The following is a 20143-nucleotide window of genomic DNA, read 5'->3' as shown; positions in this document are numbered from 1 at the left end:
AAAAAAAATGGAGATAATTCAATTGATAAAATATTAGTATTACATTATTAGTAAAATATTTATCATTTTTTTTACAAGAGATAAGAGAAGCATGATTAAGTTCAATTGCATCTGATCAACCATTTAAAGAACACAAACTATTGGGTGCAAACGTTCGCACCCAATGTTTGGTGCGACCATTCTCCATTTTCCGCCTTTTTACTTTTCTTCTCTCTAAAAATCAGAAAACTGAACCTTTCTCTCTCTACTTTCTTCCACCAATTTGCGATTTACTTGGAAGCGATTTGTGATTTGTGAAACCCCCAAATAATACAACGAAAAAACGAAATCCCAAAAATCAAAACAACTCACAAATTAAAACAAATAAATAACCCTAAATCGAAAGAAAACAAAATACCTTACAATTCAAGGTCCTAATGGCGTGGCGTCGGCGTCGGTGTCGGTGTCGGTGGTTGGTGGGTTTGGCTGGTGATGTGGTGGTTGGTGGTGCGGTGGTTGGTGGGTGAGGTGGACGATGGGGTGGGGTGGCGTGAGGATTTGTGGTTGAATGTATTTGTGGGTTTGGTGGACGGTGGTGTTGTTTCAGTGAAATGAAAAGAGAGAAAACAAGGAAATGAAAAAGAGGGGAACAGGGGGAAAGAGGAAAGAGAAGAAATGAAAAAGAGGGAGGAAGTGAGAGCCACGCATATGTTATGTTGTTAATTATATTAGCTAACAAATAATACATATTAGCCAATTGATGTTGATATAAGTCAATATTATGGACATATCAGACATTAATAAAAACGTATCATCTAATAAAAGAAACCTATCAGCCAACAAAAGATACATATCAGCCAACAAAAGGTACAAATAAGTCAACAGAATGAACATATCAGCCAATTCAACAAATTAAGCATATTAGCCAACAAAAGGATGGAATCAGCAAACAAACACAACAGGTAAGCCAACAAAATGAAACATATAAGCCAACAATTAAAATCTACATATCAGCCAACAAAATAAATATATCAGCCAACAAAATAAATATATCAACCAACTAAAAAAACATATAAGCCAAATGATGTCTGATATCAGCCAACAAAAGGGGAAAAAAAACAATTAGCCAACAAAAAGAATATATTAGCCAACACAAAAACCATATCAGCCAACAAATGAAACATATCAGCCAATACATGAAACATATCAGCCAAAGTTATATTAGCCAAGCCTCCCGCACCAAATTTGGCCAATACCTTCTCTTTACAGAATATGGTCATTGGCAAAAGATCGAGCAATGAATGCTAGGTAAGCGCGTGAATGTGCAATCCAAATATGGGAGGAAAATGATGGCAATTTATCTAAGTAAGATCAGGGACATTCACACTACAAACAGAATATCATAAGGGCTTGCTACAACAGTAGATTTCACTACTACAGCAATCGCCTTCTAACTCATTAAACCAGATTTAAGTGTTTAATACGCCATGACAAGAAACAAAGACTGTAATTGTGCTTGTATTCACTTCAAGAATCAAGACATTCTCTTTTGATAAAAATTCCCAATTTCAGGACATGTACAACACTTTTAGCGCTGATGAAAAGTGGTTTACATGACAAAAAAGAGCCAAAAGATAATACTTATTTCTGTTGAAAGCTAAAAAATAATTATAGCTTCTGTTGGATTCAATTCTACAAAAGAGTGCATTTTTGATGGGAAATTAGGCATTTTCCCATTCGTTAGAAAGGTTACAATAAAGATGGGGAGTAAGAATAGACCAACAGGGAAACTGAAATTGAATAAGGTAACATCTACCAAAGATGCATACATAGACGTGTTATTTTGTTAAACTTTATTGATTCAAACCAAAATAAAACTTCGCTTATTAAAGAGCATTTAGCTATTACACAAATCAAAAAATTAGTTAGCACTTAATCCAAATGTAGATCCTCATACAGTCAAAATAAAACTTCGCTTATTAAAGCCTTCAATCCCTTCAGAATCTTGTGTGACTGAACACCAAGCAATGCAATTGAAAAGATAGGCTCCCAAAGGGTCTCTGAGGAATACGCGATAATTAATAATAGCAGATAGAGGGCATAATCTGCCAAGTTGATACATGCTGCAATAGGAGTAAACTAAAACTGAACATGTTTAAACAGAAGTGCATTAGTAGACAATTTCATTTTTTTCTTGTCTTCATATAATTAGTGTTTACTGTTTTGTACATAAGATTATACGACATGAAATGCTTACAGCGCTCTTCATACTCTTGAAGAGCTCAAGTTTAAAAACAAATTCACAAAATATCTACAAGATTACAAGTGACCATATTAACAGCAACTTTCAAGTGATATGAGACTTTGTAAATGTGTAGTACGGAATCTCTAACTATTTTCAGATTTCAAGCTCTGCAGCAAGGGTGTCTTGCAAGAAGATGATTCAGGATCAGTAAAGCTTAGCTCTTCGTATGCATTCTCTTTCGTTTTACCCCACATCAGAGAATAAAACCCAAGCGTTATCACTGCTGCTCCAATTATACTGCAAGTGCTCGAATCAAAGCCCACGATCAATATGCAAGAACTATAACATTAAGAGAAAATGGAACACGGAAAAAAAAAAAAAAAAAAAAGATACATACATACCTTCCCATATAAAGAGTTTCACCTAAAAACATGACTCCCATCGCAGCAGCGATTGCTATAGACAGTGGTTTAAACATAGCTACATAAAAAGGTCCTTTCTTATGTAGTATCCATGCTTGAATTGAAGTGGACAGCAATTCATATCCTCCCTACACGACAGAAATAAGAGGTCGGGCAAAAAAAAAAAAAAAAAAAAAATCAATTTGAATTCTAATCTCTCCATCCCATATAGATTACCAGCTGACGTTTCCAGAGAAATTAAGAACATAAAAAAGAAGTAGATCCATCTTCTTTTGTGAGACAGAGGGAGTACGTATTTATTTAATGTCCCGTAAGGCTGTAAATGACCAAAACCTCGTTTGACAAGGGAATGACTTAGTGGTTCTTACTGAGTATAGTATTGCCACCAGAGATATATCAGGTCTGGGCATCCAAGCAGCTCTATCAGGCTCAGTCACTGATGAAATTGCTCCGGAGACAAGGGCCCCAAAAAGGCAGTAGAAGAAGACCACAACTAGTTCTGCAGGATATTCTTTGAGGATATGTGCCTGAATAATGTTATTGATATTATCATCATGAGGGGAGGGGGAAAAAAGTATTACTAGTTTCTATTGTGAGGTACAATTGTGCCACAGTAAACGCAATTTTTTCCCATTTTAAAAGGCTTTTGGAGGGTTATACATACCTGCACAACATACCAAACTGGAGTAAGAATGTAGTCGGTACCAAGCAACACGCCTCCAATGATCCATTCAGATTGTGAAGACTGTTGTAACTTGTAATAAGGCATGGATGAATCTCTTGGAGTAAACATGATAGATGGCCCCTTGTATAAAATGATGAGCAATGCACCTGTAATAGATACTATCGTACCAAATATCTTGGCTTGACTACTAGACTGTCTCCAAGCTAGTAATTCCATCCTTTTTTCAGGGCAAAATATAACAGGATAAAAGATAATGTCAGATATTAACACACTTATGATAAGGAAATTAATTCTAGTTTCAGGTTTCATCAATAATGAAGTAGACAATCTTTAAAATTGTAATGTAATCAATCTTAGATAATATTAGATATCAGATTAGTTTCAATAAGTTCTAATATGTTTAATTAGGTCTAATAACAAGTTTCAATAAGTTTAATAAGTTCAATAAGGACAGTACTTCAATCAGGTCAATAAAAAATGTAACATTCAATCACTTTTGAGAGACTATATATACAACGAAATCTATACTACTTGTCTACCTTTTAAAAAGTTTGAGATAACTACTACATATAGTGTTTGGAGTTTTGGACAATTATATCCTCTAAAATGTCTATTTGTTTTTTTGTCATCGTTAATGTTAAAAGCCTTTTTTTTTCTATAACCATTAAGAATAGTGTTTGACAATTATACTCTCTAAAATATTTATTTATTTATTTTCCCTCATTGATGTTAATTGTTTTTTTTTTTTTTTTAATTTTTTTATTATTTTTTTTTTATTTTTATTAATCCTTACCTTTTAAAATTTGAGATATTATATGAATAGTGTTTGGACAATTATGTAGTCTTAAACTTTTATGTACTAGTTTGCTCTATTTCATGTTAAATGTCTTTTTATATAACTGTTAAGAATAGTATGCAGATATCTATAATCCTAAAATATTTGTTTACATAACTGTGCGCATTAGCCACCATAGTTTTATTAAATTTCCTTACATACCGTCCATGCCATCCTCTTTAAATACTCAATCCGTCCCAAAATATCAAACACAGTCAACATTGCACATATGTCAATGCACTACTTTGACCGTTATTTTGATATAATTAAATATTAATTAAAATTGTTGTAAAAATTATATTAATACCTATTTAACAACATATTTTATGATAAAGGCAAAAGCTAACGAATGCCCCGGGGGCATGGATAAGATAATGAAAGTAGAAATATTAACTTGAAATAAACATTAATTACACTGGTCTACGCGTGATTTTGACATACATCATCAAATTAATACTATATTGAGAAATATTTTAAAGGGTTATCCAACGTCCTGGGGGCATTCGTTGGCAAGATCCAATGTTAAAATATGATTTTATTACGTTAGTAAAAAATTATGGTCATTGGTCAAAGCTTATACATAAATAGTGAAAAAAGTCTGTCCAGATATTCTAACACGGAGGGAGTATTTTTTAATTTTTATTTTTATATTAAAGCCACAATTTTGTATAAGGAGATTTTTTTTTACTTAGGTAAACCATGGCAAATTGACTTAGCGATTTTAAACCCAAAAAAAAAAGTAATCATATTTAAAGAGGATAACGTGATGCTATGTACTCCCTCCGTTACACTTTGATCGACACATAATTTTAGGCAATTTAATTGACTTAAATAAAATAAAAGGTAAGTGGGTAGTTGAAATATTAAAAAATTGTAAAAGAAAGATAGTGGGATAATTTATTTATTGAAAAATAATGAATGTTAGAGGAAGAAAATAATTAAAAAAAGTAGTAGTGACTTTGGGTAGGGACTATGAGAGGACAGATATAATATTAAAATGCAGTTTTTTGCCAAAAAAGAAAGTATAACACTTATTAAAACACGGCCGCATTTGAAAAATGTAACACTTATTAAAACACGGAGGGGGTAGGAAATTTTGATAAAAATAGCGTAGTTGTGAAATTTAAAGTTTTTTTAGCTATTCGTCCAAGAAGATAAACAATAATTAAATAAATAAATAAAGTGACGCAAGGGTGAGAACACTGGACAGTGAGATTTGAGAAATACTCATTGCATATTAGTGGAGACTACATATATTCTATGGAGAGCTGGAGACCAAGCTAAGGATTGCACCCTATATATAACCTTGAGGTTGGGGGTTCAATCCTTATTGATATTTTAAGGGTAGAAATTTTTATTCTTTTTTCTCACTTTTAAAGTATTTGACCCGTAAATATCGGATTAAAATAGCCGTAAGCTATGATCATGGTCTTTCTTCTTACCTTAAAAAAATAATAATAATAAAATAAAAAAAAATAAAAAAAAATCTACGGAGTATTATACTTTTCTATAATATAAATATTTACCATAGTAGATAGTGTTTGTATTGAATATTCTGTAAAATCTTTTTGTGCATACCCGATTTACAATAATATTAATGTACATCAAATAATTTTTAGGTAATTTTTAGACAATTTGGGATAAATTTTAACTTTCACTTAGTGTGATTAGCTTTTATTCATTTAATGGTAGTAACTTTGTTAATTAAGAATATATATACTTTTTATTTAAACTGAGGCAAATTTTATTCAAATCAAGGTAACTTCAATTAATCTTTGGTTAACCTTTGATCATTTTTTAGAAATGTCACGTCGAATGTACACCTGATTTTTAGTCCGTGATATTTATTTGTTATCATGCCCGTTTATGAGATTTCGATGGCCTAAGGCAAAAACATAAATTGAAGCCTAATTCACATATAGTAATAGAAATTAAAAAAAATTAGGTATGCAAAAAGAAAATACATATTTTATTATGATTGATAATTTTTAAAAACATCAAATTTCATTAAACATTGAAATCACATTTCCGTAACTCTCGTTGAAGCAATTACACTAACTGAACCGCCAAATATCCTACCAATCAATCAGATTTTTTTCCCCCAAATTTTGTAATTCTTTAATGAAAGTAATTATACAGATTAAAAAAAATTTAATAGAAAGAAGAGATCTTGATGAATAAAGTAGACCATGCAAAGAGGATTATTGGAAGGGATACAATTGATTTAATGACATTTTTTTTGGGTTAATTATTTCACTTAGGAAAGTGAATAATTTGGGCAAAAAATTAGGGAGGAAGTTTTTTTTTTGGACACACTTTTGCTACCACCAAAACACATGCATATCAGTTTTGCTACCCCTTAATTTTTTTTTTAAAAAATTTTACTACCACACAAAAACACCTTTATTAAAATTTGCTACCACTTAACGGAATCAGTTACTATTTCCGTTAGTGAGATCCAGCCACCCTCAATATCACCTTCCAGCCACCCCAACCTCCTCAGCCACCATAACTGCTTCCCCGTCAGCGACCAAGAAAAAAAAAAATAAAAAACCAATTCCCCTCCCCATCAGCCACCCCCACCCAGCCGGCGGCCTGCGCCCAAAGCTTTGGCCGGCGCCGACGACCCTACCCCACTCCCTTTCTCCTACCAACGCAGCCCACCCCTCTCCTTTTTCCCATCCTAGCTGCCCCGACCCCCACCCCGAACCGGAAACCACCACCCTCCCCATTCCCCCACCAGAATGCGCGGCTGTTGCTGTTGCTCCTCCCTTCGAACAAGTCGCCCCACTCCCCAGCACCAAAAATCGGCACCTCTAACCCTAAACCACCTTCCCAAAACCACCCTAAATGGGATTTAGGGTCTCGTTTATGGTGGTGTCAAGCTAGTGTTTAAGGGTTAGGGGTGGCTGTTTTTGGTGGAGGAAGGGAAGAGGGATCAATTCAGGGTGGGGGAAGGGAAGGGGGGCCGATTCCGGTGGGGGGGTTGGGGAGGGAGGGCTGTTTTTTTCGGTTTCGGGGCGGGGGTTGGGGTAGCGAGAAAGGGATAAGGGAGGAGGGTGGGTTGTGTAGGTGGAGGAAAGGAAGGGGGATTGGAGTCACCGGCACCGGGCGACTTGGGCGCCAGCGGGGGAGAGGGGGGAGGGTGGCTGACGGGAAGGGGCTGGCTGGCAATTGAAGGTGGTGGGTGCGTAGGTGGAGGAAAGGGAGGGGGGAGGGTGGCTGGGTTTTTATTTTTTAAAAAAATTTTTTTTTTTGGATAAACTTAACGGAACCCTAACTGATTTCGTTAAGTGGTAGCAAATTTTAACAAGGGTGTTTTTGTGTGGTAGTAAAATTAAATAAAAAAAATTTAAGGGGTAGCAAAACTGAGATGCATATGTTTTGGGGGTAGCAAAAGTGAAATTGTCTTTTTTTTTTTGCACATGACATGTACTTTTTTCCACTTTCTCTCTCTAACTTTTGTCTATGATTGTACTTTTTGTTTCGGGGTTTTTTATGTCCATCGGGGGAGTTACATCACCAAGACTGATTTCCCACCGGCTATACCTGCAAAACAACGGAAGCTCCTGGTGTTCGGAGTTTCGTCTCCGAAAATCAAGTTAGAAAGTGTTCGGAGCGATGTAAAAGTGCGAAAAGTAAAAGTAGATTTTCTCGGATTCCGAGATCTGGTGATTTCTCTATTTTCGAGAGATTTGATTGTGTGTAATAAATGAACGTGTCCCCAAATGGGGTAAATCTCCCTATATATATGGTCATTGATAAATGTGCCTTTAGGTCATTCTGACCTATATTGGTGGGCTGCGCCATTTTGCGGCTTTCTCGGGAATTGGGCCCTAAAGGCCGTCTTTTTCCCTGCTAATTAGGAGTGTCGCGTGTCACCTGGAGAGAGGTTCATTTGAAACCTCTCCTAGGGTGACACGTGTCACCTTCTAATTGGGCCACATGGCTTGGGTTTTACCCAAAACATTTTCCCCTCACAAGGGTGATGTGGCGCGCCACATCACCCTGTGACATTTGTCACTCAGGCATTGGTGAACAGTGTTTAACTATTCACCTTCTGGGGAAATTACAGAGATACCCCTGAATTTATCCCTCTATAAATAGAATTTTACCATCCCTCATTTTTGACATTTTCAAAAACGTCTAGAGAGATAAAGTCAAACGTTCTAGAGAAAGAGAGTCTGATAACCGCCTGTGTATTTCCTAGGCAATTGCCTCATTTCTTGCCCGCGTGTTACAGCCGGTCCACGCTTGATATTTTCCTGAAAAATTACATTTAAGATACCGTCTCTCTCCCTCTTGTTCTTTTACCGTTTGTGTATATAACATTGGATAAAATGGATTCACCATCAACACACACGACATAGCCTAGGTCAGTAGTTAGCCGGTCTCTTGCTACGGCTGAGTTTAGGACTGGGGGGTGCTGCCTCTGGGTGTTCGGACCACCCTTGTAACTCCCCAAATTCGACCGTCTCTGTGTCTGTGAGGACACAATGCCTAGGTTAATGTGGACGACCCCTAATCTAGACTATAGAGAGGAAGGCACAGAGGGTGTTCCGCCTGATGAGGTGGAACCGGTTGGCGAGGAAAGAGAGTCTCCTCCGGGTGCACCTAGAACTCCTAGTGATAGGATCTTGGAAGAATCTGATCAAGAAGTTGAGTCCGAACAAAGAGACGGTGGAGAGACCGCCTCTGGGTCTGGCTCTGAGGAGAGTAGTGGCTCATTATCCTCGCTTGAGGATAGTGAGGAAGAAGGGGAAAGAAGTGGAAAAAAAAAGACAGACCCCTTCCTGATCCATGTTTCCGCAAAGGATAGGGCTAACATGGAACAAGGTTTAGAGAACTTTTAGAAGAAACGTCCTCTTGGAGTGGGTTATGCCATGCGGGTGCCGCTTGAGCTGGGCACCATTGCTTGGAAAGATAATAAACTAAACGCCAATGAGTACTTTGGCTGTTATGAAGTGGCGTTCCTAGCCGGTCTCCGCTTCCCCCTCCACGATGCAATAAAGACAATCCTTCGAGGATACGTCCTTGGCGTGTGGCAGTTAACCCCAAACTCCTGGGTCAACATTCCGGGCTACATTAGCGCCTGCGAGATGCAGAACCTCCATCCCGGTTGGGAGGATTTTGCTCATATGCATTACCTGAGCCGTAAACCAGGCGAATGGAGGGCTTGGTACACATTGACAACCCATTCGGAATACCTCATGACGATAGACAAACCGTCTAAATGGTCTGATTGGAGGAACAGGTTTTATCTTGTTTCTGCCCCCAAATGGCGAGAAAACTTCGAGTATCGCTGCTACAATAAAAAGCTGGATCTGCTGGGCCAGAAATGTGCCAAACCCAAGGTTCCAGACGTCGACTGGGAGGCAATAATAGAGCCGAATTTCTTTGGGGTGACTACCATGTCCCTGTCAACCGAGGAGTTAATAAGCATACCCAAAAACTGGGTACCAAAGCATGAGTGGCTAAGAGACAAGGACTTTTTATCTGCTTGTGTCCTTAGCTCCATGTTTGACAGAAGTATGTAGAGTAGACATCCGGTAATTTCATGCTGTCTTTATTGTTTCTGACTTGCAATTCTTGTTTGTTTGATGATCTGACAGACAGTTCTTTTTGCAGAAACCGGCAGGAGCATGCTTCTTGAAGGCAAGACGCCTGCCCGCTCTGTAACTCAATAAGGAAAGACAATGCAGAGAAAAAGAAGGCCCAGCTGGCGGCCAAGGGTCAGGTATGAACCGCCTGCCCTAGTCTTTCTTCTCTTTGTCTCTTTATGTATAGAGACGGCTATGACCGACTGTATACTTATTGCTGGCATTTTCCTATCTAGGATGGAGACAAGGGGCCTCCTAGATCCCTTACCATGTTATTCAAGCGAAAGCCGGATGACGAGGTCACAAGCTCGGCTAAGTCCAGGAAGTTGTCTTCTGCTTAGACGGCTCTTGATCTTCCGCTTGGTAAGGATCGTCTGACCATCGGTGGAAAAAGTATTAAGAGCTTTGGTCTTGGGATAGACCTTTCAAACAAGCCGGGTGCCTCTAAGGTGCCAAAGGGTGGTGAGCCACCCAAAGCTATACTCGGGGTTCTGTAGCGGTTGTGGGCGATCTAAGCGTTCAGTAACATCCCAAAGGTATAGACGACCCCTTCGACTCCCCCTTTGAGCTTGGTCGGCCCATGCGGGTCAAGTCATGCTCTCAGCTACAGTCTGAGGGTTCTTCAGGCAGCTGGCAGTCTGTTGGTGGCGCCTATGTAGCTTAGTCACCTTCTACTGCAGATCAATCCCCCCTGGTGGCCGGATGTGTAACAATTCTCCAAGACCATGTTGAGGTCTATACCCAAGCAGGATAAGGAGGCCATCCTTGGGATTCATTCGTTCAATGTCGAACGCATCCTTACCCTACTATCTGAGGTATAGTAGCTTAATTCAAATTCTTTAAGTATAATGCCGGTTGTGTTTCTAACATACCGTTCGTATTATACAGGCGATGCTGAGAGTTGATGGGCTGAAGAAGCCATATGCTCGCAAGCAGGAAGAGGTAAGGAGGCCAATAAATGGGCAAATGAGTCCGCTGACGTTGCTCAGTATCAGAATACCATAAATGATCTTGAGACTAAAGCTGAGCTAATGACGTAGGCGGAATCCATCAAACGTTTGATGGCTGCTCTTGATGTGGCTAACCAGAAAGCCTCCGATTTTGAGGCGGCGCTCAAGAACGCCTTGATGGAACTCAAGGCTCTGGAGAGCGCCGACAAGGAGAACAACACACTCCAAGCAGACGTCAACCGTCTAACGGATGAGATGGCTGCTTCGCAGGCCAATTTCAAGGTAACTCTGGAGGCTGAGCAAGACCACCTCATAGAGGAGAATGAACAAGACTGCAAGGCCTGGATGAAGGTGTCATGGGACCTAGTGCATCAGGGTGCTGATTATGGCGTCTGGGCTTTGGCCTACAAGTACGCATATCTTGTTCTTACCGCAAGGTTGAAGGGAAATCAGAGCCTAAACCATTTGAGGAATGGGCTAACAAGGAGGCCTTAGATGGTGATGAGCCAGCTCAGGTTGTAGGGGAGGGAGTGGAACAAGAACAACAGGCAGAGGATGCGCATGTGAACTCTGCTCTACCTCCGCTTGAGATGGATGTAGCGAAGGCCCCGCCTCAACAGAATTAGCTTTCTTTGTTTCTATTCGGCCTTTAGTCATCTGCATTTTCGGCTTGCGTGCCGAGTATTTCTGATGTACTTTCAACATTTTTTTTTATTTTCCCGGATGTAAATCCGATATGACAATCACTCTCCCGGCCTTATGGTCGGGTTTTATTTATGAAATGACCGGCTGAGTCAGTTTTGAAAATTTTCAATTCTTACATTTTTTTTTACTTTTGCCATATATGCTTTGATTTTTGCCTATCTCATTAGTTGCATGCGGTAACTAACAAACCAACTGGTTTCTTGTCCCTAGGCGGTTGTGTGGTTGGTTTCAAAATAGATTGATTGACTGAGGAACTTTTGATACTTTAAAGAGTATGATAGGTTCCTTGGTCAATCAATCACTACCATGATTGCCCCACACCAAGTACACAACCGTCCAAGATTCAAGCGTTACTATCTTGAACACCCAGACGTTCACCGTTTGGGTCATATGTGAAATTGGACTTGATTATCCATGAATATACTCAAGCGTCCTTTTATCCCATTGGGAGGATTTCTTGAGTTATAAAATTATTATAAGTTTTTAATCTAAGTTGAAATGACGGCCGGATACCGGCTGGTGTCAATAAGACATGCGATTTTTTGTTACGTCGTTTAGGTTCCATTTTAGATTATTCGGGTCAAACGGCTATGAGTAGCCCTTATTGGGTCAATCAGTGTTTGTCGTTTGTGTTTGAATTTATAGAGCAATGTGCCACCCAAATGGGAGATGCTCTCTGCGACGAAATCACCCGAATGGGCGTCGTCGGATGTCGTACTCATGATGCAGTAGACGGTTGGTTTAGATTTGGCTGTCTGCACATTGCACAGGCGGTGTATTCATTGGGAGACATATCTGATAAAGCATAAATAATCAATATTGAAAATAAAAAGCAACTTTTCATTGATAAGATTCTTATTTACAAAAAATTTACAAGTCTTAGAAGTAGTACATCTTTAGATTGTCTACATTCCAAGTCCTGACTAGCTTCCTACCGTCTAGAGTTTCCAGGCGGTAGGTGTCGCCTCTTACTTCTTTGTACATCAGGTAGGGACCTTCCCAATTGGGCGTCAATTTTCCTTGTTCATTGGCCCTACCGATTACCTCCATTTTTCGTAACACAAAGTCTCCTACTTTCAAGGGTCATTTGTGCACTCTCTTAATGTAGGCTCTTGTCATTCTCAGATGGTATATCTCCTGACGCAAGGCGGCATTGCCCCTGCATTCTAGAAGTGAGTCCAATGTCAGCCGCAAGGCCTCCCAGTTTGCCTCTTCATTATATAACATGACTCGAAGAGTCGGCTCATAATGCTCAATAGGCAAGACGGCTTCAGCCCCGTACACCATGAGAAATGGGGTTTTGCTGGTTGCCCCTTTTACTGTTGTTCTGATGGCCCATAGGACATGAGTTAACTCTTCTTCCCATAGACCGCCAGCCCTTTCGATTTTCTTTTTTAAGTCGTCTGAGATTAGCTTGTTGAAGGCTTCAACCTAGCCGTTTGCTTGGGGACGGTTGACTGATGCAAAATAGTGAGAGATCTCTTGGTCTCCCAGCCAATTCTTGAGGGTAGGCGTCTCAAATTGAGGGTCATTGTCAAAGACCATAGACATAGGTACCCCGAACCGAGTGATGATGTTCTTCCAGATGAAGGAGATGACATCATTTGTCTTAATGTTTTTTACCGCCTCTGCTTCTACCCACTTGGTGAAGTAGTCAACGACAACTAGAATATACCGCCATCCGCCTGGCGCAGGCATATACGGACCCAAAATGCCCATGCCCTATTTGACGAATGGTACTGGGCTATGAATGGCCGTCAGATCAGTGGCCGGACGGTGTATGAGTCTGCCGAATCTTTGACACTTATCACACTTCTTCACCATTTACATGGCGTCTGCCTAAAGAGTGGGCCAGAAGTAGCCTTGCCGCTTGACCCTTTCTGCTAGAGCTCTGCCACCTATGTGTGAGGCACAGAACCCCGAATGGTAGATCTTCCTGAATTTCTAGCCCCTATTCTGGGGTGATACATTTCCAGAGAGGTTGCAGAAATCCCTTCTTGAAAAGTTCTCCTTTACAGATCTCAAAGTTGGTCGCACGCTTTTTCATTACAGCCATTTCTGGATATGTATCCGGCAGAGTGCCGTCTAGCAGATAGGCCGGATGCCATCCATCCAGGTTGAGCTTCGGTCTAGAACTCCAAAGGGATCTTATTCAATACTTCGTGTTTCCGTCACTTCCCAAAAGACTGACCGAGGTGTATCACAGGAGGCGGACGATGCCAGTTTTGACAATGTATCCGCGTGATTGTTCTCTGAGCTGGGCACTTGACTTATATGTAATTTGTCTGGTTCAATCGACCTTGTCATTTCTACAATGAAGTCGGCGAACGCTTGACCCTTCACTGCCTTCCTTGGTTCGAAAGAGATCTCAAGACTTTACATTTCAATAGCCCATTTGAGCATTCAACCGGATGACTCTAAAGTTGTCATTGGCCGCTTGAGGGGTTGAGCTATATAGACTAACACCGGATGTGCCAAGAAGTAAGGTTTTAACTTCTTGACTGCCATGAACAAGGCAAGACCGAATTTTTCAATCATAGAGTATTGGAGTTCTGCATTTCGAAGCATATGGCTAATGAAATAGACCGGGAGCTGATTGTCGTCTCTCTCAGCAAGGAGAACAACACTGAGAGAATGATCTGAGACGGCTAAGTACATGTAAAGCGTCTCCTTGGGCAGAGGGCTAACAAGCATTGGCAAAGAGTGTAATAGCTCTTTCAATTTTTGAAAGGCCGCCTCAGCATCATTCCCCCATTTGATGATAGTCTTCTTTTCAGATTGCTTGGAAATAGAGGCACTTGTCACATGACCGGCTAAGGAATCTCCCCAATGCAGCCAGACAACCAGTTAATTTTTGAACTTCCCTGACAGTGTGGGGAGGCTTCATGTCAATCTCCACCTGTATCGTCTCTAGGTTGGCCTCTATCCCCCTTTGATCAATCAAAAATCCGAGAAACTTCCCAGACTCAACACCAAAGACACACTTCTTGGGATTGAGCATGGACCTTGTGCCGCCTGAGTGTGGTGAAGGTTTCTCAGAGATCAGCAAGATGGTCTGTCTGTAGCTCAGATTTGACTATCATGTCATCAATGTACGCCTCTACATTCCTTCCAATCTAATTCATGAAGACCGAGTTAATCATACGTTGGAAATTAGCATGCGCATTCTTCAAGCCAGACGACATCACAGTATAGCAGAATAACCCCTGATCAGTGACAAATTCCATCTTCTCTTGATCTTTTTTCCATAGGGGTATCTGATGGAAGCCGGAATAGGCATCCATAAAACTCATCAAGGCATGTCCGGCTGTTGAATCGACCAGACTGTCGATCTTTGGAAGCAGGAAACTGTCCTTCGGACATGCCTTGTTCAGATCAGTGTAATCAACACACATGCGCCAGGTACCATTCGGTTTTTTTACAAGGACAACATTCACAACCCAGTCTGGGAAGTGACATTGCCGAATGAACCCGACGTCTAACAATTTTTTGACCTCGGCAGCTGCCGCCTGAGATCTTTCCTCGCCGTGATTTCATTTCTTTTGCCTAACATGCTTCTTTTTTGGATCTATAGTGAGTTTGTGGACAGTGAGATCCGGGCTGATGCCTGACATCTCTTCCACTTCAAAGGCAAAAATGTCCTTGAATTCTTTCAGGAGATGGTGCAAGTCTGCACCCAGTTTTGCAAAAGCAGCCATCCCAACCTTTACAGACGCTCCGGACGTGTGTCATCTAGAATGATATCCATATGTTCACCAGTCGATTGGGGACAGAGGTCATTTGACCGTTCCCTGGTCAGTGAGTGCTATTGCTTCTTTTTATTTTTATGGCCACTAGCTGGTCGACCTTTCGTTTCTTGCCGGCAGCTGGTGGTGCAGGATCTTCCTCCTTGACATTGTCAAGGTCTATTGGCTTCTCACCCTGGCCGGCTGCTGCCTCCGTAGGCTTGACGTCTGAGAGATAGCACTCTCGAGCCGTCTTATGGTCCCCGTTCAGGGAGCCAACACAACCATCATCTTTCTCAAACTTTAGGAGCATAAGGGATGGGATATTGACAACCTTGGATTCGTTCAGAGTCGGATGACCCAAAATCAGATTATACGCGGTCAGCTCTTCCACGACCAAGAACCGGACGACCATGTGGCGCCCCTCTCCCTTCTCTCCCAGCCGGATGGGTAGATCAATCCGTTCGACTGAGTGCACAACTCCATCCCCAAAACCAACCAAGGGATGCGTGACCTTGTGCATGCTGTCGGGCTTGTACTTTTGCTTGGACAGGCACTTGTAGATGATGTCAGACGAGCTACCGGTATCAATGAGGATCCGGCCAACGTTCTGGTTGGCCACCTTGCATTCAATGACAATGGGTCATCATGCGGCCGGCGGACTTTTCCCGGTCCTTTTCAGTGATGATGACCTCCAGGAATGTGTCGGTAGACGCCTGGCCCTCATCGACGGAGCTGAAATCCATTCATCTAACATGGTCCTTGGTGCCCCTAATTGTCGGCCCTCCTCCAGCAAAGCCGCTTGCTATGGTGTAGATCGGCTCCTTGTCGGTGTCCGAACTACTAGTAGGCTTCGCTGGCTTTTTTTACGGTCGTCTAGGGTCCGTCTTTAGGGTCACCTTGGACTTGAGGATGTAAGATTTCAACACCCCCTTATCAGCCAATCTGTCTAACAACCGCTTGAGGCTATAACAGTCGTTGGTGTCACGGCCAACATCCTCATGGAAGTGGCAGTATTTGTCTTTATTTTGGTTTTTGGCCGTACCTTTCATTGCCGCGGGCTTCTCAATAGTCACCCGGTCTTTTATCTCCATGAGGATGGAGTAGCAGTCTTTGTTAAACTCGTACTTAGGGACGTACGGTTTAAACTCTTTCTTTTTCTTCTGGGATGGCTGATTAGAATCGCCAACTGCTTAGATTTCTTTTCTCTTCTTACTTTCTTCAGCTTTGTGAGCCGGCTGTTCTTTCCGACTCCCTTTTTTCTTGTCGGACTTCTTTAGGTCCGACTACTTGCTGGTGGAGCAGAGCTCGGTCGCCTCTATATAGGCTTCCGCCTCTATCAACGCTTCTTGAAGAGTGGAGATTCTCTTTTGGACAAGGTCGAACTTGAAAGCCGACCTGTCTTTCAGACCCTTGAAGAAGTCTGTGTAAGCAACATCGTCAAACACTCCTTGGATCTGGATTCTCACCAGATTGAACCGCCTGATGTATGAGCGGAGCCCCTCCCTGTCTCCGTGTTGTACCGCGCCCAAGTCAAGGCTCGTCTTTTTGGCGGGTATGTTCATGGAGAAGTTAGAGGTGAACAAGAACGTAAGCGTCCTAAAGTTGTTGATGCACCTAGCCTGCAAATTGCCGAACCACTGCTGGGCAATACCCTTCGGTGTGGCTGGGAAACACCTGCACCATGCTGCGTCATCCAACCCCTACAAGTACATGAGGTTGGTGTATGAATAGGTGGTCTTCTGGGTTGGTGGTACCATCATAAATACCCACCATGACATTGTTAACCTCGGCCGGCTGTGCCGCCTCGGTTATCTGCTTGGAGAACGCAGAAGGTTGTTCTCCAATTTTAGCAGACGGAGCTGCCAGTCCAATGGCTGGACGTTATATGCCGCCTGACCCCCGAAGAGGGCAGGCTGCAGGTAAGGCTGGGTAAATGACCTGTATGGCTGCTGAGGCACATACGGGCCGAGCCTATCATCTGAGGACCTATATGGACGAACAGGCCGCCTGACAAGCTCTCTTGTACAGATTGAGAATACCTCATCGAGGTATTCTTGAAGCTGTCTAGGAACGTTTACGTTGAAGTCGAGTCAGACAATTGCTGGTTTCTCCTTTGATCGAAAATAAGTCGAGCATCAGAGATAGTCTTCTCGCTGCTTTTCGGCTGTGTTTGTCGGATGGCCTACCTCTTCCCCGGCTCAGGGAAAGCGGAAGTTGGACTAATCAATCAAAGGCCGGGTCCCCTCCTTTTTTTTGGGTGCAGAGTAGGCTCTCTATCCTTGATCGATTTAGCCTTCTCAAAGCGAGAGGGCTTCTTGGCTGACTGACCCTTGCTAGGACCAGCCATCCTCTTGGGATCAGGTCTTTCATCTCTCCCTTGAAACTTGTCATGAATTTCATGAATTCGTCTCGGGTGATGTGAGCAGACTATATCCTGTCACCTGGGGCTGGCCGGAGGTCTTACTCGGACCCGCCTGAGCATCGCCCCGTTCTTTGTTGTCTTTGGAACGGATGCGCCTGGTAATGAGGGATCCATCTGCGGCCGTATATGTTTCGACCTTTGGATCTGTATCATGGTCTTGAGAAACCATCTTAGAGGTACTCTCCCCACAGACGGCGCCAAATGTTTCGGGGTTTTTTGTGCCCCTCGAGAGAGTTACGTCACCAAGACTGATTTTCCGCCGGTTGTACCTGCAAAACAACGGAAGCTCCGGGTGTTCGGAGTTCCGCCTCCGACGATCAAGTTAGAAAGTGTTTGGAGTGATGTAAAAGTGCAGAAAGTAAAATTAGATCTTCTTGGATTCCGAGATCTGGTGATTTCTCTGTTTTCGTGAGAATTGATTATGTGTAATAAATGAACGTGTCCCCAAAATGGGGTAAATCTCCCTATTTATAGTGTCATTGGTAAATTTGCCCTTAGGTCATTTTGACCTATATTGGTGGGCTTCGCTGTTTTGCGGCTTTATCGGGAATTGGGCCTTGAAGACCGTCTTTTTCCCTGCTGATTAGGTGCCACGTGTCAGCTGAGTAGAGGTTCATTTAGAACTTCTCCTAGGGTGACACGTGTTACCTTCTGATTAGGCCACGTGGCCCGGGTATTTTTACCTAAAACACTTTTCACCTTTATTAATGTACTTCATCCACTTCTTCTCCTATTTCTTAAATACCGTGAAAAAACTCAAACAAGAACTATATTATGGGACGGAGGGAGTACATTATTACTCCCTCCGTTTCACTTTGTTAGTCCCCTTTGGAATCAATCACTAAAAATAAGAAAAGGAGAAATCCTAATAATTTGGAATTGATTGTAATTATTTGCTTTATTTATGGAAATTTGGTGTAATTAAATCGCCTATAATAAATACTTACTCATAGCTGACGCAAGAGTAGGCGAACCATATTCAATTCCTTTGTATCCCATCAGCAAACGAGCGGTTCTGTCAAGATGAAAATCGTTTATTTTAATGGCACCTGGTAATATATTATTACCTCTGTTTTACTGTGTTCCTCCTGCTCTTTTTCCTTTGTGAAGCGAGATGGAAACAAAGTAGCTCATAGCCTAGTGAAACTAAGTAGCAGCTATGAGGGCCTTAGAGTTTTGCTTGAAGATATTCCTAGTAGTTTGTATGATCTTGTTGAGGCTGATTTAAGGCCTATTGAAGCTTGATAAAATTTCTGGTTACTTTTCGTATAAAAAAAAAAAAAAAAAAAAGAAAATAACAGTTTTTTTAGAAGTTGTTTAGCGCAGTTAATTGAGTGACTTTATTAAAATAATTAGTTAATCAGTAAAAATAATTTCAGTTCAACAAAATTAATTTCAGTTCAGCAAAAATAATTTAAGTTCAGCAAAAATAATTTTATTTCAATAAAAATAATTTCAGTTCAATAAAAATAAAGTGAAGTGAACGGACTTACTCTCTCATTTTTTAAAAAGGGTTACTTCACATTACTTCTAAAAAGGTTATGTTTGTTATTTTAGACATTTTCTTTTTAATAGTCACATTTTTATTATTTTCTAAATTAAAATAATTATTCCGTTTTTTTTTTTTAACTTGCTACGAGTAATATCTTGTTGTACGCCCCACAAATTACTGCTCAAAGAATAAAAGAAACCCAGAAAAGGTAAAACAAGAAGGAAAAAAAATATCATCACCCAGAGGAGTCAAACTTAACTCATACCCAATTGCTCCAAGAATGAAACATTTGCCAATAATCCTGGAATTTAATGGTGGAAGCAAAGATCTTCTGCATATTCATGAATTAAAAATCACAATCTATTCATAACCTAGATAATTACAGCATCAAAATCAACCTTTCCAATTGATTATACTACTAATTATTTATAATTAATACTGATAAAAAAAAAATACAAAATAGAGAGTAGTAATAAAATTACCTGAAGAAGAAAGGAAAAGGGAGGAGTATGAAAGCAGGAATAGCATAAGAATAGACAATAAAAACATAATAACTCATCCCTTTCAGTGTTGCTGCTTTAAACAGAGTATTTAACACAACGTTCCCAAATTCAAGAACAATCATTGCTGCAAATGGTAACAACTCTCTGTAAAATAATCCCCCAACCATCTTTGGACTAATATTAAGTTTGAGAAATATTAAGATCTTTCTTGTAATCTTACTTTATTAGAGTGGAACTAGATTGTTATGTTCGATTTACAAGATGATTGGTATAGATATTTAAAGGTGTGGCTAAAATTTATTATTATTTAAAGCACTTTGTTTGATTATGAGTGTTTAAAAATACCCGATCTGCTGACCCTGTTTACTTTAGCCGGGTATTTGTAGAACCGAATTTTCAAACTTACGGGTTTTGTTCAGACGATCATGGCTTCATGAGGTATGTTTCCTTAATTAGGCATACACTTACGACGACTTAGTTTGATTCAACTCTGCCGTACTTGACCATTTAGGTGTTTAGCCGTGTGTGAGCCTATGGGGCGTGGGGCGAGCAAAGGATGTACATTGGCAATTTGGCA

General features: G+C 40.8%; 1 protein-coding gene across 2 annotated transcripts; it reads right to left on the bottom strand.

The window, feature by feature from the left end:
• Positions 1 to 2149: 2149 nt before the first annotated feature.
• Positions 2150 to 19857, bottom strand: LOC110707557 (WAT1-related protein At3g28050-like). Of its 2 annotated transcripts, none has more exons than XM_021885575.1 (6): positions 19546 to 19857; positions 19323 to 19394; positions 3311 to 3548; positions 3015 to 3173; positions 2626 to 2774; positions 2150 to 2521 (listed from the first exon to the last, which is right to left on the bottom strand). In XM_021885575.1, the coding sequence occupies exons 1-6, from the start codon at positions 19731 to 19733 to the stop codon at positions 2368 to 2370; spliced, it is 960 nt and encodes a 319-aa protein (XP_021741267.1). In that variant the 5' UTR covers positions 19734 to 19857; the 3' UTR covers positions 2150 to 2367. The 2 variants fall into 2 exon arrangements, with proteins under 2 accessions (XP_021741267.1, XP_021741268.1); XM_021885576.1 differs by having other exon boundaries at positions 19329 to 19394; positions 19546 to 19856.
• Between the last annotated feature and the right edge of the window lie 286 nt (positions 19858 to 20143).

Source organism: Chenopodium quinoa, unplaced genomic scaffold, assembly GCF_001683475.1.
Source record: "Chenopodium quinoa cultivar QQ74 unplaced genomic scaffold, ASM168347v1, whole genome shotgun sequence".
NCBI lineage: Eukaryota > Viridiplantae > Streptophyta > Magnoliopsida > Caryophyllales > Amaranthaceae > Chenopodium > Chenopodium quinoa.
The sequence above is the reverse complement of the archived record's forward strand: the minus strand, read 5'-3'. Positions and strand labels throughout refer to the sequence as shown.

What these genes read in the sequence shown, in the direction of transcription:
- LOC110707557 (XM_021885575.1), bottom strand. Translation starts at nt 19,733, where the DNA reads ATGGTTGGGGGATTATTTTACAGAGAGTTGTTACCATTTGCAGCAATG. An exon ending in CCTTTTCCTTTCTTCTTCAG is followed by an intron (nt 19,395 to 19,545) that starts GTAATTTTATTA and finishes ATGAATATGCAG; the next exon opens with AAGATCTTTGCTTCCACCAT. An exon ending in TGGTGGCAATACTATACTCA is followed by an intron (nt 2,775 to 3,014) that starts GTAAGAACCACT and finishes TCTGTCGTGTAG; the next exon opens with GGAGGATATGAATTGCTGTC.